General features: G+C 44.2%; 1 protein-coding gene across 1 annotated transcript in view; it reads right to left on the bottom strand.

Moving 5' to 3' along the window:
* The window catches only part of ASCC1 (activating signal cointegrator 1 complex subunit 1), a 409565-nt gene that overhangs the window by 349508 nt on the left and 32300 nt on the right, over window positions 1-27757 (bottom strand). Inside the window, exon 5 of the mRNA XM_082268081.1 lies at window positions 1644-1822. Within this exon, the coding sequence (XP_082124207.1) occupies window positions 1644-1822 (179 nt within the window). The remainder of the gene's footprint in view (window positions 1-1643; window positions 1823-27757) is intronic.

The raw sequence follows: 27757 nt of genomic DNA, 5'->3' as shown, positions 1-27757 counted from the left end.
CCCCTTTACTTTCAGTGCAGCAAACTCTCTCCAGAAGTTCAGTGAGGATCTCTGAATGATCCAATGTTGACCTAAATGACTTATGATGATAAATAGAATCCACCTGTGTGTAATCAAGTCTCCGTATAAATGCACCTGCACTGTGATAGTCTCAGAGGTCAGTTTAAAGCGCAGAGAGCATCATGAAGAACAAGGAACACACCAGGCAGGTCCGAGATACTGTTGTGGAGAAGTTTAAAGCCGGATTTGGATACAAAATATTTCCCAAGCTTTAAACATCCCAAGGAGCACTGTGCAAGCGATAATATTGAAATGGAAGGAGTATCAGACCACTGCAAATCTACGAAGACCTGGCCGTCCCTCTAAACTTTCAGCTCATACAAGGAGAAAACTGATCAGAGATGCAGCCAAGAGGCCCATGATCACTCTGGATGAACTGCAGAGATCTACAGCTGAGGTGGGAGACTCTGTCCATAGGACAACAATCAGTCCTATACTGCACAAATCTGGCCTTTATGGAAGAGTGGCAAGAAGAAAGCCATTTCTTAAAGATATCCATAAAAAGTGTCGTTTAAAGTTTGCCACAAGCCACCTGGGAGACACACCAAACATGTGGAAGAAGGTGCTCTGGTCAGATGAAACCAAAATCAAACTTTTTGGCAACAATGCAAAACGTTATGTTTGGCGTAAAATAAGCACAGCTCATCACCCTGAACACACCATCTCCATTGTCAAACATGGTGGTGGCAGCATCATGGTTTGGGCCTGCTTTTCTTCAGCAGGGACAGGGAAGATGGTTAAAATTGATGGGAATATGGATGGAGCCAAATACAGGACCATTCTGGAAGAAAACCTGATGGAGTCTGCAGAAGACCTGAGACTCGGATGGAGATTTGTCTTCCAACAAGACAATGATCCAAAACATAAAGCAAAATCTACAATGGAATGGTTCACAAATAAACATATCCAGGTGTTAGAATGGCCAAGTCAAAGTCGAGACCTGAATCCAATCGAGAATCTGTGGAAAGAACTGAAAACTGCTGTTCACAAACGCTCTCCATCCAACCTCACTGAGCTCAAGCTGTTTTGCAAGGAGGAATGGGCAAAAATTTCAGTCTCTCAATGTGCAAAACTGATAGAGACATACCCCAAGCGACTTACAGCTGTAATCACAGCAAAAGGTGGCGATACAAAGAATTAACTTAAGGGGGCTGAATAATTTTGCACACCCAATTTTTCAGTTTTTTATTTGTTAAAAAAATTTTAAATATCCAATAAATTTCGTTCCACTTCATAATTGTGTCCCACTTGTTGATTCTTCACAAAAAATTACATTTTTATATCTTTATGTTTGAAGCCTGAAATGTGGCAAAAGGTCGAAAAGTTCAAGGGGGCCGAATACTTTCGCAAAGCACTGTATATGCATATTGACTACATGCAGTGCAGTATGTTGGGTTTTTTATTCCATACAGCAAGGTTTTTTACAAAAAAGCAAAGGCTTTTTATTCCCAAGTATAGGGGAAAAGGTAATTTAACAGATGGCAGTACACATGACAGGTAGATGTATTAGTTACAATGCATTAAGATTTATACCAGTGATAGTAGTATTCAGAAGTATTAGAACTTACACATTAATGTTTTACCTTTGAGCACTTAGCCAGGACCTCTTCTTTGAACTGAAGGAACCTCTCCTGAATCTCTGGCTGATTAAGTGCAAATGACAGAAAGTGGGTGAAAGGCTGCTTCTTCCGGAATGTCTCCGCTAACAATTCAATGCGCGTCCGTGCAGAAATTACGCCATTTCGATGTTGCCCAGTAATTACTGAAATAAAATGATCAGGAATGAATCACAAAAAAATTATTTATGTAATGCAATGTATGCTGTATCTTCGTTTATCTACCTTCTTCTGATATGCCTTCTACCCAATTGGCCACAGCCAGACACATCTTACTTATGCTTACTACTCTATTGGCCACAGCCAGATACATATTACTTATGCTTACTACTCTATTGGCCACAATCAGAAATATCTTACTCATAAAAACTTTAGACTTGTCTCTTATTTAGCTGCACTAACTTTGTCTGAACCCGATGCCTCCAAACAAACTCCAACCCAACCTAAACCAGAACTAAACCCACTGATTTCACGGTTTCTAAAAACAATTACATGCTATGCCAGGAATGAGAACTGTCACAATTGTTTATGCTCTCAACCAAACTGTAAAGCCGCCTAATGGCTGGTGTCATAACTGATCACATGTGCAACACCATGGCACCTGCAGATCAAACATAGGCCAAGATGGTAGCCTTCTTGGCTGTAAAAGATAGGAGAGTTTAATTTCGCTTTAAGCTCCAGGGATTTCAGATCATTTGAAGTCTGACAGCTATTGTATATCAACTGCCAGGCCTCAGACACTGCCCCCCTCTTATCAATAATAAGCATGCACAAGAGTGTGAAATAACAGACACCACAGTTATAACAAAGGAAGGACACTTTTGTACACTGGAGTTAGAAGACAGTATGTAAGTCCAGGCAACTCATATTTCAGGGTGAACTTTGAATCCTGACACTCAAGCTGCAATGTCATACTCATGCAAAACTGGAACTTACGCTTAAATTCTTTCTCCCCCCTCCAGTGCCACATTTGCCACCTTTCAGGGGGGAGGAGGGAACGGGTACCTGTTTTAAACAGGTACTCTTCCCCACCTCCGGGACACAGCGCCGTGGCGATGTCCCTCGGAAGTCCCCCCCCCCCTCCTTCTTCCTCCTCCACCTTGCCAATTACAAAGCGCAACAAGCTTCGTGCATGCGCAGTAGGGAACCAGCTGTGAAGCCGAAAGGCTTCACTGCCGTGTTCCCCTACCCTGAATGGTGGTGGCAGTACCCGAGAGCGGATACGAAAATTGGCTTCGGGTGCCAACATTGCGGTAACCATGGACAGATAAGTTCTAATATTTAAAAGTCAGCAGCTACAGTATTTGTAGCTGCTGAGTTTAATTATTTTTCATGGCGGCAGAAAGCAAATATAAAGATTTGAAAAGCAAGAGTGCAAAATTGTAATACTTTTTGTAAACTAGGGCTGCACGATATTGAAAAAAAATCACATTGCGATATTTTTTTCCCAACGATATATATTGCGATATTTTTTTGCGGCGGATCATCTTCGTCGCGCATTTTTAGTAGTGATGAATGTTGGTTGGCGCTGGTGACCACCAAATATTGGAATGTGAAGGTAAGCGTCCTTGATGTCGATAGAGGCAAGAAAATCCCCCTGAGGCAGGGATGCCAACACCGTGAGAATGGACTCCACTCTGACCAAAGCAGTTCAGCGCCTCAAGGTCCAGAACTGGAGGCACCTTGCCTTCCTTCCTGGGAACCTTAAACAGGTTTAAGTAAAATCACTGAAAACGTTACGATGTCAGAACCGAGACAATCATCCCTTGAAGTAACAGGTCTTGCACTGCCCCAAAAAGACCCTGTAAGAGGCCCGGGGACAGGTGCGAATTGGAAGGAAAGAACCTTTCCGGAAGGTAAGAATGAAACTCTTGTAGCCAGACCGTATGACTTTGTGGACCCACCTTTCCTGTACCAGGGAAGTCCATGGGTCCGTAAACCAGCGAAGACGTCCCCCCACCCCATAAGCAGCTGAGGGCGCACCTTCATGATGAAGGAGCCTTGTCCGCGGGTCTGGAGAAGCCAGCCCTCGCCTTGCAAGACCAAGTTTGCTTGGATCCATAAGAGAAGGCCCTGAAAGGCTTTGATCCCTTGTCAGTCGCCCCTGAGGGATGAATAAACTTCTTTTGACCCGAGAAGGATGGCCCACGTCTATGACACAGGGGTGGGAAGGTACTCTCCCCCCCCCCCCCCACGTGAGACCTTTAATTATGTCATCCAGGGTAGCTCCAAACAGGCAATCTCCTTAAAAAGCAAGATCAGTCAAGGCCTTTTTAGAAGTCTGGTCCGCAGACCAGCATTTAAGGCCAAAAAGTACGCTGAAGGACCACTGCCGAAACTGAGAGCCTAGCAACTAGGGGAGCCACATCCAAAGAGGCATCATAGATGAACTGCTGCCTCTGGACCAACTGGTCCACCAGCTCAACAAAGGCAGGGGGGAACAGCTCCCCCTCCAGGTCATGGCGTAAAAGCTTAATCCACTCAGTTAGAGTTTGCGACACCAGAGCAATGGTGAATAACGGCCTCAGTGCCGAACTAGCCACAGTGTACATATTGCAGGCCACAGCCTCTGCCTTCCTGTAATCCCGGTCCTTAAAAGGCCAGAGATTCTTGAACCAGAATCATGGTGCCTTGTTCAACCTGGAAACCGGAGGGTAAACCACCGGTGGAACAGTCCACTTATTAAGAAGGGACTCCTCATAGGGGTACCGCATAGCAAATCGCTTAGGGACCACAAGGGGATGTTTTGGTCTTTCCCACTCTTTAGTGACAATTCTGTCAAAATAGGAGGGGAAGGGAAACACCTTTGCCGCTCTGGATGGCTTGTGAGTGCCAAAGGGAATCTGTGCCTTCGTCGCACCTTCAGCTGCGTCCTCCATTTTTAAGGTCTCACGCACAGTTACAATCAGTGCTTCCACCAGCCCCTTCTTGTGCACAGCTACAGGAGTGGAGGAATCATCCTCACTATCTGAGAACTCAGGGTGCATGGTCGCAGACCCAGTAGAGTGACCCACGTCTGCGGCCGCCAAATCAGATTCAGGATCTGATGAGACAGATAAAGCGGGGGAAGGCAGGGGGGCGCTTTTTGCTAGCCCCTCGCCCAAAAACCACCTCCACCAGAGACTCAAGGGACTCTGAGAGGGAATCAGGTGGGGAAATGTGCTCCAAAGACTCAATAAGTCAATAGGGGGACCCCACAAAAAAGGTGTAAAACACTGATAAGGGACACCCCCTCCACTCTGGCAGCACCACCAGATGCCAGTAAAAGAGCACCAATAAATCCTCAGCAGAGAGGGAGAGGACCCCATCAGACTCACCACCCCACAGAAACAGGCATCTGCAGCCACCAGGATAATCTAAACTCCATGTGCGGTGATGAGGAAATTAACTGATCCAGGAGTCAGCACCAGGGGATGAGGAGGGGCTCCCACTGCTGAAATCGCCGCCCATAGGGCTCCACTGTCATGGCAGCAGCTATTTTAAATGGCAAACCACCACAAAATGACTGCCAGACTACACAAACATGGCCGCCGTGCATTAAGCACACAGGCTACAACAAAATGGCGGCCCCGCGCGGCACCACAAGATTCCCAGGGACCCAGGAGGGATCCCTAGGTCTGAGAAAACGGCAGAGGCAGGAAGGGGGGCCCTGGCAGGAGCCCCCACCAGATTGCCCGGTCAACGGCGGCACACTTCCTCGGCCCCCATTGCCAGCACAGCACCCTGCCCCCACCCCAGGAGGTGGACCTAGACCACCCCAAAGCTCCAGCATAAGTGAAGGAGGGGGGTTGGATGGCCCACAGGGACCACCAGACTGATGAGGCTTAATGGGAAGGAGGGGAAGGAGGGGGTCCGACCGTCCCATAGTGGGGCCCACGCCCACCCCAAAACCCTCCAGGGGGAGAGGGGGGACAGTTACTTACCATACTGGGAACCAGACGGGCACCGCTCCAGACGGAACCTCATCTCCATCAAAATGGAGGGGCTGTCGGCCAGGAGGAACACTGCAACTTGGGCTAAGACCCAGTCATATGTGACCTCGCAAGGTGTTTAACTTGCAGGCCAGCTCACGTCCAGTGAGACTATGTCCCGGCCAAACTAGTGCGGAGCTGAGGTCTGCGCGTGCTCGCTGGCCAGACTGGGGTGACCACTGGATCTAGATTATCCAGCCCGTTGCCCAGCCTGGCAGTTGATTCTAGATCTCACAGGGAAAAAAAAAAAAAAACAGGAGAAAAAAATGTATCTAAAGTAAAAAAAAAATGCCAGGACCAGAGATCCCAGCAAAAAAACTAGGTCCTTACTCCTGACTAGGCAGTACCTATAGCAGAGAGAGGGAGTATACCCCCAGGGACTGCCCATAGGCGTAGCCAGACGTTTTTTCTCCCTAGTGTCCTACTCCTGTAGGGGGCAGTATTACCCAGTGGTTAAAAAGATCAGGAGCTGTATCCGTCAATGAATGAAAGAGAAATATTGTTTTGTTTTTTTTTTCAAAATTGTCAGTCTTTTTTTGTTCATAGCGCAAAAAATAAAAACCCCAGGAGGTGATCAAATACCGCCAAAAGAAAGCTTTTTTGGGGGGGGGGAAGGGAAATCATTTTTTTTGGGTACAGCATCGCATGACTGTGCAATTGTCAGCTAAAGTAACGCAGTGCCGTATCACAAAAAATGGCGTGGTCATGAAGGGGGGCAAACCTTCCGTAGCTGAAGTGGTTAAGTATGAATATACAAACCCAGTTTTCTTTTCAAACATCCTGTGTAGCCCTAGCTTTAACCACTTGTTAATAAGGGATTTAACCACTTGCTAAAAACTCTTCAATTAGCAGCACATACATTTATTCCAGAAGCAAAAGGGCTGCCAACAAGTGGTTAAATTTCCCAGTAGCAAGAAAATAATATTTTTCATATAGTCCTGGTCTTAGCATGGTAGCTACACAGGTTAATGAACTGATATTGATGCATTTTAGAGCAAAAGGTAAGAACGGCAACAGACAGATGAAATGTAAATTAGTTTTCAACAGTACACAGCAAATGATTTCTGAACTAATTTCCATCCTTTTAATCGTTTACATACAATTTTCTGCTACGGCCTCTCAAGTGAAATTTAAATAAGCAAGGCAGGGAATTCTAATTTTACTCCATAAAGATTTACATACGTTTGCAGCTTCTTCGTATATTTTAATTTATTTGTTTATTTGTGGCATCACTTTTCCTCCTATCCCTAACCATGAGCTGTCTTTTTTATTTGCCCTGAGCATCAAATATTGAAAAAAATAAGGCTCCATTCACACCATTACATTTTTTCATGTTTTTTTTTTTTAAATGGGTTCCTATGGAACACGTTCACATCAATGCATTTTTGTGTCTCTGCGTTTTTTGGAAAGGGCCAGGGACTTTTTTTAAAATGCAAAACAATGCTTTTTTTGATTCTATAGACTTCAATGGAGAAGCTTCAGAAAAGCATTTAGTGCGTTTTTACCGCAATTTTATCATGATTTGTATTTTGGGATTTTTATATCTGCCCAAAAACAAATAAAAAAAAAAAAAAATAAAAAAAAGGATAACAATTGCAAAATGCAAATCACGGTAAAAGAACGCTGAAAGCACAGCAAAAAGTGCAGAAACGCTCAAAAGCAACATGCATAGATGTGAATGGAGCCTAAAGATGCACTACAATGTTTTGCTGTGGTGTGCGCTGAAAAGCAGAACAGGTTGAAAGGTAAAACACCTCATAGCAATGCAGTGAACAGAAAACATTTCAATAAAGTTCTGTTTAAAAAAAATGTAAACAGCGATCAGCACAGCTTGCTGGTGTAAATAGGATCTTAACCACTTGACGGGAAGGTTTTACCCACTTCAAGACCAGGCCATTTTTTCCTATTCAGCATTGTGCTACTTTAACTCGCAATTGTGCAGTCATGCAACGCTGTACACAAATTTAATTTATATCTTTTTTTCATACAAATAGAGCTTTCTTTTGGTGGTATTTGTTCACTACTGGATTTTTTATTTTTTGAAATTTAAATGAAAAAAGACCAAGAATTTTGAAAAAAACTATTTCTACTTCATGTTATAAAAAATATCCAATAAAACCCAAATAAGTGTATATTAATTGGTTTATGTGGAAGTTATAGCATCTGCAAGTATTTTTTTTTTTTTAATTGATCAATCTTGATGAACTGATGGCCAATCTCATTTCTTGAGGCCCTTAAATTGCCAGGACAGTAAAAATTCCCCCTAAATAACCCCTTTTTGGAAAGTAGATAGTCTAAGGTAAATATAATTTCACTTTTTTTTTTACATGCTGTCACCAGTGCAGTTTAGTATAGCATCATTATATGACTGGTGTGGTGGTGAATAGGGATGATCGAACTTTTGAAAAGTTCGGTTCGACCAGAACACCCGAACTTCCCGAAAGTTCGGTTCGGATTCCAGAACCCCATTGAAATCAATGGGACCCGAACTTCGGTAATCAAAAAACACCATTTTGAAGCCTTAAAGAGGAAGTAAACCCTCCTCAGGAAGTTGTACCTATAGGTAAGCCTATGATAAGGCTTACCTATAGGTACTGTAAATATCTCCTAAACATGTACGGTTTAGGAGATATTTACCTTTAATGCATCCAGTGACGTCACTGGCGCATGCGCTCTGAAGGAACGGCTGATCAGGCCGTTCCTTCAGAGCCCCGTGCCGTGACCGTCGGCTCCTGCGCGCGTGCGCAGGAGTGACGTCACCGCGGCTCCGGCCAATCCGATGGCCGGATGCCGCGATCCCGGAAGACGGGCGACTGAACATGTCGCTCGTCATACAGGTAAGAGAGCGGCACGGCGGGGGCTCGTTCTAAGGTAAGTATTTCATAATGAGCTAGTATGCGATGCATACTAGCTCATTATGTCTTTCTCTTGCAGGTTGTAAAAGAAAAAAAAAATTTTTTAACGAGTTTACAACCTCTTTAAAACCCAATAAATGCCCCTAAAAAGTGCCCAGGGTTCTGGGTCATGCCCCAGGGACTATTAATCACACAAAAAAAGTTCTTAAAAATTGTCGTTTTTGATAGAGAGCCAATTATTGAAAAAAATTATTGGAAAAAAAAAATGAGATTTCTTTGGATTTAGTGTCTGGGGGTCTAAAAAGTGTACCTGTGAAGTTTCAGCTCTGTAGCATGTCCAGAACCAGAAAAAAAAGATAATTTTTCTTTGAATTTTTAGAAGCACAGGGATGGGGTTCCGCTCCTTTCACACCTGGGCGTTTTTGTTGCAGGCATTTATTGGGCATTTTTTGGGCGTCTTTGGAGGCAAGCATAAAATCTGAACTTCTGTATAGGGGTATATATACACACACACACATACAGTATATATAAACATATACACATACACACATATAGGTGTGAAAGGAGTGTAACCCCATCCCTGCGCTAATAAAATTATTTCATTAGCGCAGGGATGGGGCAGGGATGGGGTTCCGCTCCTTTCACACCTATATGTGTGTATGTGTATATGTGTATATATACCCCTATACTGAAGTTCAGATGTCATGCCTGCCTCCAAAGACGCCCAAAAATGCCCAATAAACGCCTGCAACAAAAACGCCCAGGTGTGAAAGGAGCGGAGCCCCATCCCTGCGCTACTGAAATTCTAAGAAAAATTTTCTTTTTTTTCTGGCGGTCACCCTGACATGGAAGAGTTCTGTCACCCTACACTATGGTCACCCTGACATTAACACTTTCCCTACAGAAACTAGATAAACACTTTCCCTACAGAAACTAGATTATTGAATCTAACTATAGTGGTATATAGTACCCTAACTACACTGCATATCCCTTTCCTCACACTAATAATTGCAAAATGACACTGGAGCAGCAGAACTGCTTCCACTCTATTCCACAGCCACTGTAATACAGTGCTAGAGATTTGGCGGGGCTATGTTATATACTGGGGGGCGTATGGGGGGCGTGTTCACTCCTGATTGGCCTCTGGACCCCCTAGTCACTCCAAATTGCTTTTACTGATGTTTCTGGGCCAATCACAGGCATTTAAAGCCCAGTTCCTGTCCCATTGCATTTTGGGCGTTCTGGTGGCCGAATTCCGAACTTTTACCGCAAAAAGTTCGGAATTCGGCCGAATTTCGAACAGCCAATGTTTGGGTCGAACCGATGGTCGACCCGAACCATTCGATCATCCCTAGTGGTGATCAGGGATTTTGACTGGTGATAGTGTGTTAAGAAAAAAAAAACGTAAATACTTTTTTGTTCCATTTTTTAACCTTTTTTGTTATCACATTTTTATTTTTTTTTACTTTTTGATTACTAGTAATCAGTGATTGGCTAAAGCTAATCATATGGTGCAGGGTGCTGTGATTGGCCCAGGTACCATGTGATAGCTGTGGGCCAATTACAGCATCACTCTATAGGAAACACATTTGTTAAGAATGAAATTCATCTATAACAGCTTTGCTAACATTGTGCTGAATGCCCCAACCCGGAACAGACTGGATGATGTACATGTACCGAATCCAGCCTGCCCGTGCTGCCCGCCCGCAGTAAGTGTACTGTGGGCGGGCAGCTAGTGATTAATCAGTTACATTCCAGGTGCATCTGAACCAAGTGTGTTCAAAGTCCTACAGATTGTTGTCTTTAAAAATCAGCCACAGCCTGAGAAGAAAAGCCTGTCCCCTGCCAACATAGATAGAGTATGGACCTTTGCTCTCTGCTGGGAAGCGATAATCACTTTGCATATGTCTAACTCAATTGATAAGAAGCATACATTTTGCTCTTGCTGAGCTGTAGGTCTGACTCAGCAGGGGGTGCGTCAGACCTCTGTGGGGGAGACCAGTCCTACCACACAGAGAGCAAGGATCCTTCCTTGCAGCATACTGGCAGGGGACAGGCTTTTCTATTTAGGCTGTGGCTGCTTTAAAAAAAAAAAAAAAGACATTGAACATCTTTTGTTCTGATGTTCATGGAATGTAATTAGTGGATTTAAACAAAAGGTCCAATTGGAATTTAACTTTTCTTCACTAATCAGTGATTTACTGTCAGAAAACAAGCATGTGCAGCTATCAGGACCAATGGAAATCACCCCATAATTAAAATGTCAGTTCTGGGTGGAACCATTCACTGTCTCAAGCTAAAGAGTCAGATTCAAACAAAAGGAAATAAGATTAAAAAAGGGTGGGAATGCAAATTTTTCATAGGTAAACTTACAATAATCAAAGACTGAATATTCTATTGTGAATAATCAGCATTTTGGTATGAATTTGTACATGATTTAGGCAGCTTTGGCTCAAGCAGGGAGTAGCACAGCAGTGTGGTGAAATGCAATGCCATCCAGTACGTACATAAAAATGTACACAGACTGCATTTTTTGGCACTGCACCACAATACACCACACATCACACCTGCATTGTGGTCTGAACAGGACACATAAAAGACAATTGCATTAAGGGTCAATTGATCATTGGAGCGGCTGATTATTATGGCCGATATTCGAGAATTTTAGAAGAATCGGTATCAGTCAGAAACTTACTGATATTACTTCAAGGGTTTGTACACCTGGGTGATGCCTTGTACTGTTTGTTTAGAGCCGATGGTCAGCTTTCTTGTAATAACAACTATTCCGACTAAGCAGCCGCTCGGCTGTCATTATGAGCAGTGGGAGGGGATGTCCTCCCCCTTCCACCACCTTCTTCAACTCCGCCAGTGGCTCCCATCCCACCGGGAGACACGAGTGACCAGCTGGCACATCCACCGGCTGGCTGGAGACCTCAACAAAGCTGGAATCGGCTTTGATCGGGTCTTGGATATGGTAATCCAAAAGTGACATCAAGAGATCACTTCCGGTTTACTCAGGCCCCAACGGCGCCAGTTTTAAAAAATAGAAAGTTTTAAAAAAACACAGATCTTGACGTTTTGAATACTTTCAACTGCAGAGAATGGATTTAGTGTCTTAAAGACCCCAGATCCCTCCATAAAGAGTACCTGTCCCTGCCTATTACTGTCACAAGGGATGTTTACATTCCTTGTGACAGCAAAAAAAGTGAAAAAGTAAAAACTTTAAATGTACAGAATATTGCTACCTGATATCGGCTATTGGCCTGAGAGGTGGCTGAAAAAAAAAAAGGAATTGGCCCTGAAAAAAAATAGATCGTCAACCCCTAAATTGTATTCTATGTGCCCTAGCGAAGACCTGCATTTATCCACTTCAGAAAAGCACAGGTCACCACATATAGTGTGAAAGAGCTCTTAAAGTGGAAATCAGAATACAGAACTACTCTTGTGTGGTCATGTGACTCCTGTGCACATGCATGTGACATCATCATGGCTCAGCCAATTAAGCAACCGAAAAGTCTGAAACGGGAAGGAAGACTGTGACACCCAATAGACCTGACACCACAGTGCTGAAAGGGATCGCTGAGAAGGTAAGTCTGCCATTATATGCAGTGCATAGTAGAACATTAAGGTATAAAGCTCTTCGGGCCCATTTTCTAGATTTTTTCTATGACCCAGTTTTTTTCTGCTTTAATGAGCAGCTCTAGTTTACTAGTTACCATAAATCTGTAAAGAAGTAAGATATGGTAGGGTTGGCTCTGTTGTAGGTTCTCCAGAGACCATGATTTTAGTCTTGGAAGTACCATGTTTCAGTCATTATATACATGTTGCCATAGTATTTTTTAGTTACCATGACAGCAAATACAATTTTGTCTTAGGTGTGGAAGACTGTTTCCATTACGCATTTTCATTGTGACAGGGGCTAAACTATAAACTAGAGACCACTAAACTCAAAGCACATTAGTCCCATCCGGGACCACGCTCTGAGGCCATGTGACATGGTTTGAAAAAAATTGGACCAGCTAACACTCACCCAATAAGCACATCTGCTATTTAGTGGGGATATTCTATTCAGACCATTTGTCAAAGACATAAAACAAATTCCCAATGCATAGATCTATCAGACATCGATTTATGGCCATTTTTAGCAACTCTACTAATTGGTAACCAAAAGGAGTTAAAAAAGCAAAAGGCATCTAAAATTGTTCTTCTTGCTGTGCTCATTCAAATAGGTATGCAAACTGCACAATGAAATTTAATTAATGTCTAATTAGGCAGTGAAGTTATGACAGTGGGAGAGCGAAGATAATTATACTTTTAGTGCTGACTGCAGAAAAATACTTTCTTCAAAAATATAAAGAAATTGTGATTATGCTTTGACCAGCCAATGTTACTTTACAGAAATGGATTTTAAAAAAAGCCAGCGGAAAATATTTTCTCTGGTATGTTGCCTTTTACTGCACAGCACATGCTGGAACAAAAGAGCCCAATGAAATCATTTATTAAAAATAATAGTGGATTGGAGATTGCCTCTTAATTGAATCATTTTTTTCCCCATGATTAAACGTGGAACCTTTCTGCTTGTGTTTTATACTTCAACAGCTTAATCAGAATTTAAACTACTATTTTAAACCAATTTAAAAAAATAGTCGGCCACAGACATTCATTTACAACTTTTTATTTTAATGGTTTCCTCTGTAATTTACTTTTCCCAATATTAAGGTCGTCACTGATTTTAGTAGACCCTGTCTGCAAAATATTTGTCAAATAATTTATTCTCGTACTTAATTATACCCTTAACATCTTCCAGCCGAAGCCAATTCTGGCATTCCTCTTCTACATGTAAAACTCATACATTTTTTTTTTTTCTAGAAAATTACTCAGAACCCCCAAACATTATATATATATATATATATATATATATATATATATATATTTTTTTTTTTATGTATGTATATTTTAGCAGAGACACTAGGGAATAAAATGGCAGTCGTTGTAGTTTCGTATGTCACATAGTATTTGCGCAGCAATTTTTCAAACGCAATTTATTTTGGAAAAAAAACATATTTATACCAATCTTTTTGTAAAATGTGAAAGATGATATTATGCCAAGTAAATAGATACCTAACATGTCACGCTTTCAAATTGTGCACACTTGTGGAATGGCGCCAAACTTCGGTACCTAAAAATATCCAGGCAGCGCTTTAAAAGTTTTTACAGGTTACCACTTTGGAGTTACAGAGGGGCTCTTGTGCTAGAATTATTGGTCTTGCTCTAACATTCCCGGTGATATCTCATGTGTGGTTTTAATTCCATTTACATATGCGGGCAGGACCTACATATGTGTTTGCATCTGCATACAAGCATGATGGAATTGGGGCGCTTTAAAAACAATGTTTTGTTTATTTAATTTAAATCTTTTTTAATTTTTACACTTTTCCTTTAATTTTTTATTTTTGATCACTTTTTTTCCTATTACAAGGAATGTATATATCCCTTATAATAGGAAAAGGGCATGACAGGTTCTCTTTACGGAGAGATCTGGGGTCTATAAGTCTCCACATCTCTCCTCTATGCTGGAAAGCCTGAAATAAAAAAAATAAAAAAATCGATCTCAGGCTTTTCAGCAAAAAAAAAAAAAAAAACACCAGTGGATTCATACCCTGGCTTCCCAATCACACAAGAGGGACCGGTTTAGCCTCAAAGATGGCTTTTACATGTAAGGGAATCGCCGGCTGGAAAAAAAGATATCTGGATGATGCCTGTAGTTGCAGGCATCATTCAGCTATCTCCACTCAAAAGTCCAGGATGTCATATGACGTCCACCTAAGGAGAAATGGTTAAATTGTCACTAAACCCACATCATAAAAAAAAAAAGTATCAATAATTGGTGCATTACATGCTATTCATACTCACTCAGTGACTATGAGATTGGTTTTCTGTATTCTGCAAAAAACCTGGTTGATCCTGCTGTTCTCAATCCCCCCCTTCTGTTCATGTCCCCAATTCAGCTAGGAACTTTTCAGCTGTGGTGGCTACTCTGCACATGCTCAGTTTTCAGTAAGTTTCTATGATGAGCATTTTCTCACCTCTGAGCATCCCATGTGACTATAGAGTCACACATGTGGGCGTATACACAGTGGTAAATGACAGTCCACTCCCTCCTCCTCCTCTATGTCCACTAACCAGCTAAACACAATGGGGACGGGATATTACATGTAGATTGATGGAGGCTAAGACACATGGTAATTCTAAGACACAAGCTGGAGGGGCGTAACACGGTCTGTGAGTGTCAGAAATCCACCCACACCATATTATTACCGCAAAGAAATAACGATTTCTCTTCAAATACATATTTGTATGTGTAACGCTCCTGCGTTTTATGTATGATGTGGATTTACAGCTGCAGAAATATTCCACTTCAGTAGTCATGTAGAGAAACCCTGAGACACCAATCCCAACTCCCAAAGACTCATCATGTGTGGATGATCTCAATTCAGCAAGTAAATACACACACTCAATAAGAAGTTCCTGGAGTGATCTATGTATATAGTAGTATAGAGGTGATAGGCTGAAGAGACAGGTTGGGTAGAGATGGTAGATGACAGACACTTGAAAGGAAATGTTCTTGAGAATGAGATAGTAACATGTGGGATGCAGATAAGTTAGCAATCATGTATGGTAGTAGATGATAGGATAGCAGATGACATACAGGAGAGACTAACCCAGTGCAAGAGCAGATGATAGTAGGCTCAAGAGCTAGCAATCTAGATAGTGCAGATGTAGTAACAGTCCTTTGTATGCAGAGCTAGACAGTGTAAGCTTTAGTATGAAGGTTATTGAGGTTTCCCCTGTGGGGTACTTATCACTAGTAGCAATGTAGCAGAGGAGAGGTTCGACAAGAGCGGATGATCCGGTAGCGGGATACAGGGATCAGCGCAGCGTGGTTCCGACAGCGAGGTATGCTTGCAAGCATGAGAGCTTCAAGACAGGTTAGCATCAAGGCGCATCTAGGCACACAGCAGGTTGAACGAACACATGTGAGTGAGAGCTGGTGATTTAAATAGCTGTTTAGTCCGGCGCTCAGTGATGATGTCAGCACTCTTAAAGGGAAACACACCTATATGTGCTTCATCTATCTAGGTAGATGGAACGCACCCGGAAATGATGTGATAGGAGGCACTGAGAGTGCCAGAACCTTACAGTATGCTAATTTAAAAAATGTGATACTATTTATTTTTAACATGTGACCAACAGCAGAGGACTAGAAGCTCCTCCTGCTTATGTTTCCCTGCAGACAGTAAGATCTCGGTCATGTGACAGCTGTATATCGATTAGGAAAAAGGTACTTAGATGATTTTTTATGTTAAACTATTTACAGTGCCATCATCCCCATACAGAAATTGAAGGACAATGTAAATTAAACCATGTGTGTTTAGTATCACTTTAAGGGTTCATCTACACAATGCTTACACAGGCATTTTGAATGCTGGTAATAATTTCTTAGTGCTTTTCTGAGCCCGTACAGCCTGCCATAAAAGTGAATGGCTGTACGCTGCCATGCTCTAGTAAATGTAGAAAGTTCTCAGAATTATAGGAACCCAACAGGTTCTAAACCTGCGCAAATTAATAACCAAAAACAAAATAAACTACAATAAAAGAGCTGTGTGTTGTAAAGTGTAAAAAACTCCAATAACGTGAAAAGAAAAAAAGGAACCGCAATCTTACTTAATAAAATACATATCACCATAGTGATTAAACAATAGTAAATAGACAAATAAATAAGTACATCTTCATTTAAATGATAGAAAACACAAAAATTGTGAAGTCCATATAAAATCCCACACGTGAATAACGTCCTCAGTGAGTATAGGAAAGGTTCCTCTCCACCAGCATGCAGATGCACTATACACTCATCAGACTTAATTGACCCCTATTACAGGGAGTCTAATTGCGCATATGGGAAAATCCAAGATGTCATACATGAGGTCACAGGAATTAATTCAAACCGCTGCTGTCACCCATTCAATATGTACAGTTGTGCCCATAAGTTTACATACCCTGGCAGAATTTTTGATTTCTTGGCCAATTTTCAGAGAATACGAATGATAACACAAAAACTTTTCTTTCACTCATGGTTACTGTTTGGCTGAAGCCATTTATTATCAGTCAGCTGTGTTTACTCTTTTTAAATCATGATGACAGCAAAAACTACCCAAATGGCCCTGACCAAAAGTTTACATACCTCAGTTCTTAACACCGTGTATTGCCCCCTTTAACATCAATGACAGCTTGAAGTATTTTGTGGTATTTGTGGATGAGGCTCTTTATCTTCTCAGATGGTAAAGCTGCCCATTCTCCCTGGTACAAAGCCTCCAGTTCCTGTAAATTCTTGGGCTGTCTTGCATGAACTGCACGTTTGAGATCTCCCCAGAGTGGCTCAATGATATTGAGGTCAGGAGACTGAGATGGCCACTCCAGAACCTTCACTTTATTCTACTGTAGCCAATGACAGGTCCTCTTGGCCTTGTGTTTAGGATCATTGTCATGTTGGAATGTCCAAGTACGTCCCATGCGCAGCTTCCGGGCTGATGAATGCAAATTTTACTTGTGTTTTTTGACCAATTCTGACCAAATTTCCTGTGCCTTTTGTAGCTCACACATCCCCAAAACATCAGCGATCCACCTCCGTGTTTCACAGTAGGAATGGTGTACCTTTCATCATAGGCCTTGTTGACTCCTCTCCAAATGTAGCGTTAATGGTTGTGGCCAAAAAGGTAAATTATTTTCTCATCACTCCAAATGACTTTGTGCCAGGTTTGAGGCTTGTCTCTGTGCTGTTTGGTGTATTGTATGTTGGATACTTTGTGGCGTTTGCATAGTAATGGCTTTCTACAGGCGACTCGACCATGCAGCCCATCTTTCTTCAAGTGCCTCCTCTTAGTGCATCTTGAAACAGCCACCCCACATGTTTTCAGAGAGTCCTGTATGTCACCTGAAGTTATTTGTGGGTTTTTCATTGCATACTGAACAATTTTCCTGGCAGTTGTGGCTGAAATTTTAATTGGTCTACCTGACCGTGGTTTGGTTTCAACAGAACCCCTCATTTTCCACTTCTTGATTAGAGTTTGAACACTGCTGATTGGCATTCTCAATTCCTTGGATATCTTTTTATATCCCTTTCATGTTTTATACAGTTCCTTTTCCTGCAGATCCTTTGACAATTATTTTGCTTTCCCCATGACTCAGAATACAGAAACGTCATTGCAGCACTGGATGAAGGATTCAAGGGTCTGTCAGGAGTCCAGAAACTCATTGGCCTTTTATACACACACACACTAATTACAAGCAAACAGATCACAGGTGAGGATGGTTACCTTTAATAGCCATTCAAACCCCTTTGTGTCAACTTGTGTGCATGTTATCAGGCCAAAATCACCAGGGTATGTAAACTTTTGATCCGGGTCATTTGGGTAGTTTCTGTTGTCATTATGATTTAAAAAGAGTAAACAGAGTTGATTGATAATAAATGGCTTCAGCCAAACACTAACCATGAGTGAAAGAAAAGTTGTGTGTGTTATCATTCATATTCTCGAAAAAATGGCCAAGAAATTAAATTCTGCCAGGATATGTAAACTTATGAGCACAACTGTATATAAATAGCATATGCAAAGCTTCAGTGTTGCCTTATAGAAAGGGAGAGGAATAAAAAGTCATGGTGCATTATTTCAAATTATTTATTTAAAAAAGAAGGTTGCATTTCACATAATTCAAAGAAGACAGGGATCAGAATGTATTTGAAAGGAATCGACGGTTTGCGCTCCACCTGTGTTCCAGCTAAACGTAAATGACGTATTTCAAACACCACCTATCGCCGTTTCATCAGTCTATGTCTGACGTCCTCAGGAGTTCCCAGAAAGTTCTTTGCATCATCGCTTACCCATATGTGCTTGCCTGATGTATTTTCCAAATGTGAAACTTCTGAAAGTCGTGCCCAAAAAAGGAAAGCATCGGAGACCCGATCAAAGTCGAATTCGGCTTTGTTGAGTGAGAGTGCATATTTTTTTGCACAAATCACTGTATTAGTGTGGTCTACCTGTGGTATTGGTGTGGCATGTGGTCTACCTGTTGCGTTGCCCATGTGGCCGCGAATATGTAGGCCGTACGATTCGCATGCTGCATGTGCGCCTGCAGGAGCATGTGGCAAATATTATTAAGAAATTCCCAAAGCACAGTGTCTCGGGGCATTATGATCTTTGCCATGGGGGAGACCCTAAAGGCACTGTGTTTTTGGGGATTGATAAATTTTCTGGCAGTTGGAGGGGTGCTAATCGCACAAGAGGCGTTTCCCAGCTGGAAACCAGCTGGATCTATCGATTGAAAACGTATGCCCCCCATGGGTTAAACATCGATTGGGACATCAATGCGTTCATTAATAATGCATAATTGATGTGTCCTCTCGATGTCCCATGGTCAGATCATTTATCATAGCCACCTACTTTGGAGTTTTAAAAATCGTGCATGAGCTTGGGGTATATTTTATCTTATTGTTTTAGTAAGAGATGCCTATAAGATTTTTATAAACTTTTTGTTGTTTTTATTGTTTATGTATTTTGTATTGTATTTCTGATTTTTGCTTTTGTGATTGGCACTGTATTTGGTAGATTGCCTTTGGGGTCTGCTTTCGCGACCGGAGGATGGCGCTGCGCACCCTAGTGGATCCTTTGTGGTGGTGCTACCTTTGTGCATTATAGCACTACATGGTCACTAAGTATGGACATTATTGGTATTATGGAAGCCAAGAGTGAAATATATATTCCCATTAATATCAATGTTGACCATGAATGGGGAATTTGTCATGTCACATAATGATGTGATCTTATGGCATCCCCATTGTATTATTGGATTGAGTACATATACCCATGTTAAGTCGTAATCCACATTCTATATATTCTGATTTGTGTTCGGTGTGTTGTTCTTTCATTAAACTGGCATCCGCTGCAGAATGTTGTGGATTGTATGACTTCTTGGTTCCGGCCGTTGAAGCGCAGGTTTCCGGGGAGCTGGATTGCAAGCGACCGGCACCAGGATATAGAACTTTTGTACTCTGACCCGGAAGTTCCGGTCGTTGGAGCGCATATGCTCGACTTCCGGTTTCGGGTTGTTATACAAAGTTCCGCCTCTTCCGTCCCGTCCAGCGTATAAAAGAGATTGGTTTACCGCAGGCCACACCCCCTGACGACGTCATTTACTGACGAAACGCGTAGGAGGAGCCTGCGGCACGCCACGCTGGGACACACTAGGGTAAGCGGCGGCCATTTTCTTGGTTGGAAACCGGATCCTAAAGGCGATATCTGAGAGAGACATGCTGTATAATCTGCTACTAAATGTGAGTTGCCAATTTTTATGCTAGCGCATCAATAAACACATTTGTTACTGTACTTCACTATGGGAGTTGTCCCTCTTTCTTCACATATGCACCCATACCTGTGCCTTTAAGGATTGGAGCTGATGTGGACATCGCTATGAGCCGGGTACTGTCTACAAGGGTCGTATAGATGTATGAATTGAGCTGGATCTGATCTCTGTAGTGGGGATGCATATATTGCGGTAAGGGGCCATCTTTTCTCTTGGTGGTGGTCTCTCTGCACAGATCTGTTGGAGTGTGAAGTAATTGGCTACACCTTTGGGAGCACGTCTTTCTGAAACAGACTCGTTTTCCTTCCAATGATTGATATACTTGTATATGGACTGTGGAGTTCATTTTATTATATAAGCGCTACACCATTTACCCTTACACTGTATTAGTGCCACTGGTTCCCAAAAAGTGTCAAAAGTGTTAGTTAGTGTCAGAATGTCCGCCGCAATATCGCAGTTCCTAGTTGCTAATCCCCGCCATTACTATTAAAAAATATTGTTTTTTTTTATTTTTCTAAATTGTCGCCGTTTTCTTATTTATACCGCAAAAAATTTAAAAAAATGCAGAAGTGATCAAATACCACCAAAAGAAAGCTCTATCTCTGGGAAAAAATTACACAAATTTTATTATGGACAGTATAACATGGCCATGCATATGTCAGTTAAAGTCCGTATAGCAAAAAAATGGGCTGGTCATAAAGGGGAGTAAATCTTCCGGAAGTCAAGTGGTTAAGCTTTGACACAAAAAAAGCCTGGAAGCAGATTGGTTTCTATGCAGAGCTGCACCAGATTTGACACTTTCCAGTTTTAGTGAATCAGCCCCCTCAGTGTTTTGAAGTGTTACTTGCAGCCGTGTACCTGCCTCTTTATATTCAATGTTATATAGCACTGTCTTTATTGGGAACACTGTCATTAATTTTTGCACATTTTTGTGTTATTTATGTTTTCTCACTTATAATATTGCTGCAAGTTAATTGATAATGATTTGAGCACATATAGTTTATGATTGTTAGCACCAGGTACGTTTTTACCAAGTTTCATCAGCGCACCTGTTTCACAGTACAGTACTTCTATTTTAAAATAATTGTAAAGTCTCCTTTTTTTCTAAAAAAAAAAAAAACAAACAAACAAACATGTCATACTTACCTGCTCTGTGTAATGATTTTCCACAGAGCAGCCCGGATCTTCTTCTTCTCGAGTCCATGGCTGGAGCTCATAGCCTTCCCCCCATCCTGTTAAGCGCCTCCACAGCAAGCACTTGCTATGGCAACACCTGAGCCATTCAGACACAGAACCGAGGTTCGGCCCCGCCCCCTCTCTTTCTCCTCATTGGCTAACTGAGTTTGATTGAGAGCAGTGAGAGCCAATGGCACCGCTGTGGTGTCTCTGCCAATCAGGAGCAGAGCGTCCCGGATGGCCGAGGCATTCCTGTACTCCGGTGGATCAAGAGGGAGCTCAGGTAAGTATTAAGGGGGCTGCTGTAAACAGAAGGTTTTTTTATCTTAATGCATAAATATAAAAAAATCCGTCTGCCTTTACAAACACTCTAAGTCTTGTATTCAGACCATTAGTGTGCTGCTTTTTTAGAATTTACTTTTGCTTTAGTGGGAATTGGATTTTATTTTTTTTTAAACTGCAAAACCACTTAACGCTTAGTAAAAGCCTGCGAGCAGCTTGGTAAGAGACTAATCAGCACTTTCAAACAGACCATTGTTTAATATTCCCAAACTGGAGCTGAATTGTGCTTTAAAAGCTTCAAGAAAGTTTGTCAAAAGCTCTGCTAATGAAAAAAGCTAGCAGTACTCCCTGCTCTTACACCAGCTGAAGCCTGTGTGAATGAGGCCTTGGTGCTGTTAGAAGCGGAGTTTTGAGTAAAAACAGCTATTCAGTCGAAAGGATTGCATGAGGACTCGAGGGCATACAATGCGATTAGAGGAGAAGCGTTTTAACCTCAGGCAACGTGGGGGGGTTCTTTACTGTTAGGGCTACAAGATTGTGGAATTGTCTACCACAAGAGGTGGTTTCTGCGGGAAGTATGGTGGCTTTCAAAAGACTCTTAGACGTACATCTCAAGGATCAGAACATTCAGGGCTATGCGAGATGATTACAGCCACATACACCTACACAGGTTGAACTGGATGGACTATTGTCTTTATTCAGCCTCACCTACTATGTAACTATGTAACTATGCAAATGTTGACAGGTTGACTTTTAAGTTAAATAATACACAAACAGCAATATATACTATATTGACAAAAGTTTTGGGACGCACACCTTTACATGAACTTTAATGGAATCCCAGTCTTAGACCGTAGGGTTTAAAATTGAGTTGGCCCACCCTTTGTAGCTATAAGAGCTTCAACTCTTCTGGGAAAGCTGTCCACAAGGTTTAGGAGTGTGTCTATGGGAATGATTGACTATCCTTCCAGAAGCATATTTATGAGGTCAGGCACTGATGTTGGACAAGAAGGCCTGGTTCACAGTCTCTGCTCTAATTCATCCTAAAGGTTTTCTATCAGGTTGAGGTCAGGACTCTGTGCAGGCCAGTCATGTTCCTCCTCCCCAAACTCGCTCATCCATGTCTTTATGGAGCTTGCTTTGTGCACTGGTGTGCAGTCATGTTGGAAAAGGAAGGGAAAATCCAAGAAAGTAGACCGCACTCAGGAAAAGTAAGATGAAAACAATCAAAACTCCTTAATTCTTCTTCGGTACAGCAGACAGACAGTACAATGCACATAACAGACGTGCCGGGTTAACGCGTTTCACGAATTAGATCGCTTACTCATAACCATACACTGTGTATGTGTCATGGTCTTACCTTCTTGCTGTTCTCCTTCGTTTGACATGTGCTGGCGGCCATCTTGGTTTCTGGGTTTCTTGTAGCCTCCCACTCTGCGGCTCCTCCTTCCAACTGGGAGGAGCTGGATGCCTAGCTCATATACAGGCATACCCCGTTTTACGTACACTCACTTTACGTACACTCGCGAGTACGGACATGCCCCGAGAGTGTACGTAAAGTGCCTCGCAAGTACGGACGTTCCGACATTCCCGCGCCGCGCAGCCGCAGTATACCCTGGAGGTGCGAGAGGCCAGGTTCCTGCCCAGAATACGCCCACAGACAGCTCGCCGCGCAGCCGCAGTATACCCTGGAGGTGCGAGAGGCCAGGTTCCTGCCCAGAATACGCCCACAGACAGCTCGCCGCGCAGCCGCAGTATACCCTGGTGTTGCGAGATATGCCCACAGACAGCTTGGAGTTGACCACCAGCCATCCGTGAGTTGCCTGCCAGGTTACATAAGCCGAGCCCATAGAAGCCTTTACCTCCATTACTTGTGCCAATGTTAAGAAGTTGGAAACAGCTGTGTGTATTTGTGGCTCTATGTTCTAGGCTGTGCTATGATAAGGTGACCACTTTTTGAAAATCAAATTCAGGGAGACCCTACTGACTGCACCCAGTTTTTTTTTGGGGGGGGTGGGGTAGGTTTGAGCAGAGGGGCTTCTTTAATGGCAGCATGTGAAGTGCACCACGCCAACAGTTGGGTGTGGCCAAACTGGAAGGGGCTTAAATAGGTATAGTTTGATAACACCTAAGCCTACTTTGCTCTGGGATGGGAGTGCAGGCCAAGGTGTGCACTGTGGGTCCCTGTCACAAGCAAGGGCAAGGCAAGCTTACAATTTTTTTTTTTTAATACTGTTCTGTATTATGTTTATTTTAGTTATCAATGCATTATTTATATCAGTTATGCCTCTAAATGACTATTGGAATGTAGTACATGCATTGAGAAGTGAAAAAAGGTATTGCTTCACTTTAAGTACATTTTCGTTTTACATACATGCTCCGGTCCCATTGCGTACTTAAAAGTGGGGTATGCCTGTATATAGGAGGTCTGTGGCTTCAGTTCCTTGCTTGGTCCTCCTGTGTTCACATGCTTCTAAGACTGCTGCTGCTTCTGGTTCCTGATTCTGGCTTCGTCTGACTACCCTGCTGGTTCCTGATCCTGGCTTCGTCTGTCTACCCTGCTGGTTCCTGATCCCGGCTTCGTCTGACTACCCTCCTGGTTCCTGACCTCTGGCTTCGCAAGGACTCTGCCTCGGTTTCGCCATCCGTTTGGACTTTTGCTTTACTGCTTGATTTTCAATAAAGCCTTCTTATTTTCACTTATCTGTTGTTGTACGTTTGGTTCATGGTTCCGTGACATTAGGACCAAGCCATGAATTCTGACGGTACAGGGCCATCCTCGCTATCCACGCTGGTTGCCAGACTTGATCAGCAGGATCACCTGTTGGGTCGGTTCGCCGTGGCGTTGCAAACCCTGCTTGAACGCACGGCTCATTTCGCTCCCGTTGCCGATGGGTCGGTTGTCGCTCCTGGGCCCGCTCCTACTGCCGCTCCGGTTGTTGCGCCAGAGTCTACCCCGACACCTGTTGTTGCGCCTGCGGTGTTTCGGGGTATGACCGGTTCTGCCCCCCTTCCACAGCGCTTTGGGGGAGAGCCAACACAGTGCCGAGGTTTCCTTAACCAGGTGGGCATTTATTTCGAGTTGCTGCCACATGCCTTTCCTACTGAGAGATAAAAGGTGGGCTTCTTAATTTCGCTGCTCTCGGACAAGGCCTTGGCCTGGGCCAGCCCTTTATGGGAGAACAACAATCCGGTGGTTGCCGAGTTTTCCGGTTTTGTTGCTTCTCTTCGGAGGGTATTCGATGTGCCGGCTCGTGCTGCCTCTGCTGCGAAGCTCCTTATGTCCATCAGACAGGGTTCACGATCCGTAGCTGAATAAGCCATTGAGTTTCGTACCCTGGCAGCAGAGGTGGGCTGGAATAATGAGGCTCTGGTCGCTGCTTTCTCTCATGGTCTCTCGGATGCCTTGAAGGATGAGGTTGCAGCTAAGGACCTACCAGTGGAGCTCGAGTCTCTTATTTCTTTCCTGATTTTGATTGACACCAGACTCAGGGAGAGACCTTCCTTTAAGGAGAGTCTGCGGAGGCCTCCTAACAGATTGGCGCCTACCTTTGCTGTCCCACCCGTGCCTCCCTCTCCTCCCACGCCTCCTGGGGATGACTTGGCTGGGGATGAACCCATGCAGCTGGGCTTTGCTCGCCTGTCCGAGGGGGAGAGGGTACTCCGGAGACGTGAGGGCCGATGCATGTACTGTGGTCTCGGTGGGCATTTTCGGTTGGCATGTCCGAACCGTCCGGGAAACGCTCGCACCTGAGATCCTGTCTGGGGCAGATCTTGGGTGGAGTCTCCTCGTCCCCGGTTTCCCGTGTTGACAAACCACTGATCACTGTTGTCCTCTCCTGGGTCGGGGGCTCAGTGACGACCCAGGCGTTGGTGGACTCTGGTGCTGGTGGTTTGTTCATTGATAGTGTGTTCGCTGCCGCCAATTCCATTCCTCTGCAGGCCCGAGGTTCTCCACTGGCTCTTGAGGCGATAGACGGCAGACCCCTTCTACCGCCACACGTGACTCATGAGACCCTTCCAGTGGGGATAGCCATTGGTGCCGTTCACAGAGAGTCGGTCTGCTTCCAGGTTATTTCGTCTCCACACTACTCGGTGGTCTTGGGGTACCCCTGGCTCCAGAAGCATAATCCGACTTTCGATTGGAGATCGGCCGAGATCCTCTCGTGGTCACCGCAGTGTGGGGCTAGTTGCATCCATGGGCCTGTCAAGTTGCTGTGTACTTCCTCGGACTCTCTGTTGCCTCCTGAATACGAGGAGTACCGGGATGTATTCGATAAGGTGCGCGCGGTTGCCCTACCTCCGCACCGCCCATACGATTGTGCCATCGAGTTACAACCTGGTGCCGTTCCTCCTCGTGGCAAGGTCTATCCACTGTCGGTAGCGGAGAATGAGGCCATGGAGGAGTACGTGAAGGAGGCGCTTTCACGCGGACACATTCGCAAATCCTCGTCCCTGGCAGGGGCTGGATTTTTCTTTGTGAAAAAGAAGGGCGGTGAGTTGAGGCCTTGCATCGATTACAGGGGTCTCAATCGCATCACGGTCAAGAACGCTTACCCGATACCCTTGATTTCCGAGCTGTTCGATCGCCTTAAAGGGGCCACGGTCTTTACCAAACTCGACCTGAGGGCGGCATATAACCTCGTATGGATCAAGGCGGGCGATGAGTGGAAGACCGCGTTTAACACCCGGACCGGTCATTATGAATCCTTGGTTATGCCCTTTGGGTTGTGCAATGCGCCCGCAGTCTTTCAGGAATTCATTAACGATGTTTTCCGTGACCTGTTGCAGCAGTGTGTGGTGGTCTATTTGGATGACATCTTGGTATATTCTGAATCCATGGAGACCCACATTCTGGATGTCAGACGAGTGTTGCAACGGTTACGAGAGAACAAGCTGTTCGGTAAGCTTGAGAAATGCGAATTTCACCGATCCCAGGTAACCTTCTTAGGTTACATCATTTCCGCTGAGGGGTTCTCCATGGATCCTGAGAAGGTTTCGGCTGTCTTACAGTGGCCCCAGCCCAGTGGTCTTCGCTCCCTGCAGCGCTTTTTGGGCTTCGCCAATTATTATCGGAAGTTCATCAGGGACTTTTCCATGCTAGCCAAGCCTCTCACGGATCTGACCAGGAAGGGCAGTAATTCCCAGGTCTGGCCGCTCGAGGCCATCCGAGCTTTTGAGGCTCTAAAGTCCGCCTTTGTGTCGGCTCCGATTCTGTCGCATCCCAACCCTGGGTTGCCCTTTGTCCTCGAGGTGGACGCGTCTGAGACGGGAGTAGGCGCCCTTCTGTCTCAGCGTAGAACACCAGAGGGTCCTCTGCTTCCTTGTGGGTTTTACTCCCGGAAACTGTCTTCCGCGGAGTGCAACTATCAGATTGGTGACAGGGAGTTATTGGCCATCGTGCAGGCCCTTAAAGAATGGAGGCACTTGCTCGAGGGTTCGGTGGTTCCGGTCCTCATCCTGACGGACCACAAGAATCTGACCTACCTTTCTGAGGCCAAGAGATTGACACCACGTCAGGCCAGATGGGCTCTGTTCTTGTCACGTTTTAATTACGTGGTCTCCTACCTACCCGGTTCCAAGAACATCAGGGCGGATGCCTTATCACGGCAGTACTCCGACCTGTCCAGGGAGGAGTCGATTCCGACTTCGGTCATACCTCCGAATCAGATCCTGGCCGCCATTCGCACCAGCCTGACCTCTCCCTGTTGAAGCCACTGGTGTGTAATCGTTTCACTTCATCGGTTCCTCGGCCTCGTCCGGTCCAAGTGGGAAATCGTGAGGAGTATGAGGTGAGCAATATCCTGGACTCACGCCTGGTCCGCGGTCGGGTGCAGTTTTTGGTTCATTGGCGTGGTTATGGTCCAGAGGAGCGTTCCTGGGTTCCCTCCGCAGATGTCCATGCTCCTGCCTTGCTCCGTGCCTTCCACGCACGCTTCCCTCAGAAACCGTTCTTTACTCCGCGGAGGAGGGGCCCTTGAGGGGGAGGTACTGTCATGGTCTTACCTTCTTGCTGTTCTCCTTCGTTTGACATGTGCTGGCGGCCATCTTGGTTTCTGGGTTTCTTGTAGCCTCCCACTCTGCGGCTCCTCCTTCCAACTGGGAGGAGCTGGATGCCTAGCTCATATATATAGGAGGTCTGTGGCTTCAGTTCCTTGCTTGGTCCTCCTGTGTTCACATGCTTCTAAGACTGCTGCTGCTTCTGGTTCCTGATTCTGGCTTCGTCTGACTACCCTGCTGGTTCCTGATCCTGGCTTCGTCTGTCTACCCTGCTGGTTCCTGATCCCGGCTTCGTCTGACTACCCTCCTGGTTCCTGACCTCTGGCTTCGCAAGGACTCTGCCTCGGTTTCGCCATCCGTTTGGACTTTTGCTTTACTGCTT

The sequence above is a fragment of the Pelophylax lessonae genome (assembly GCF_965119305.1).
Source record: "Pelophylax lessonae genome assembly, chromosome: 9".
NCBI classification, from domain to species: Eukaryota; Metazoa; Chordata; class Amphibia; order Anura; family Ranidae; genus Pelophylax; species Pelophylax lessonae.
This window is presented reverse-complemented; position numbering and strand designations above follow the sequence as displayed.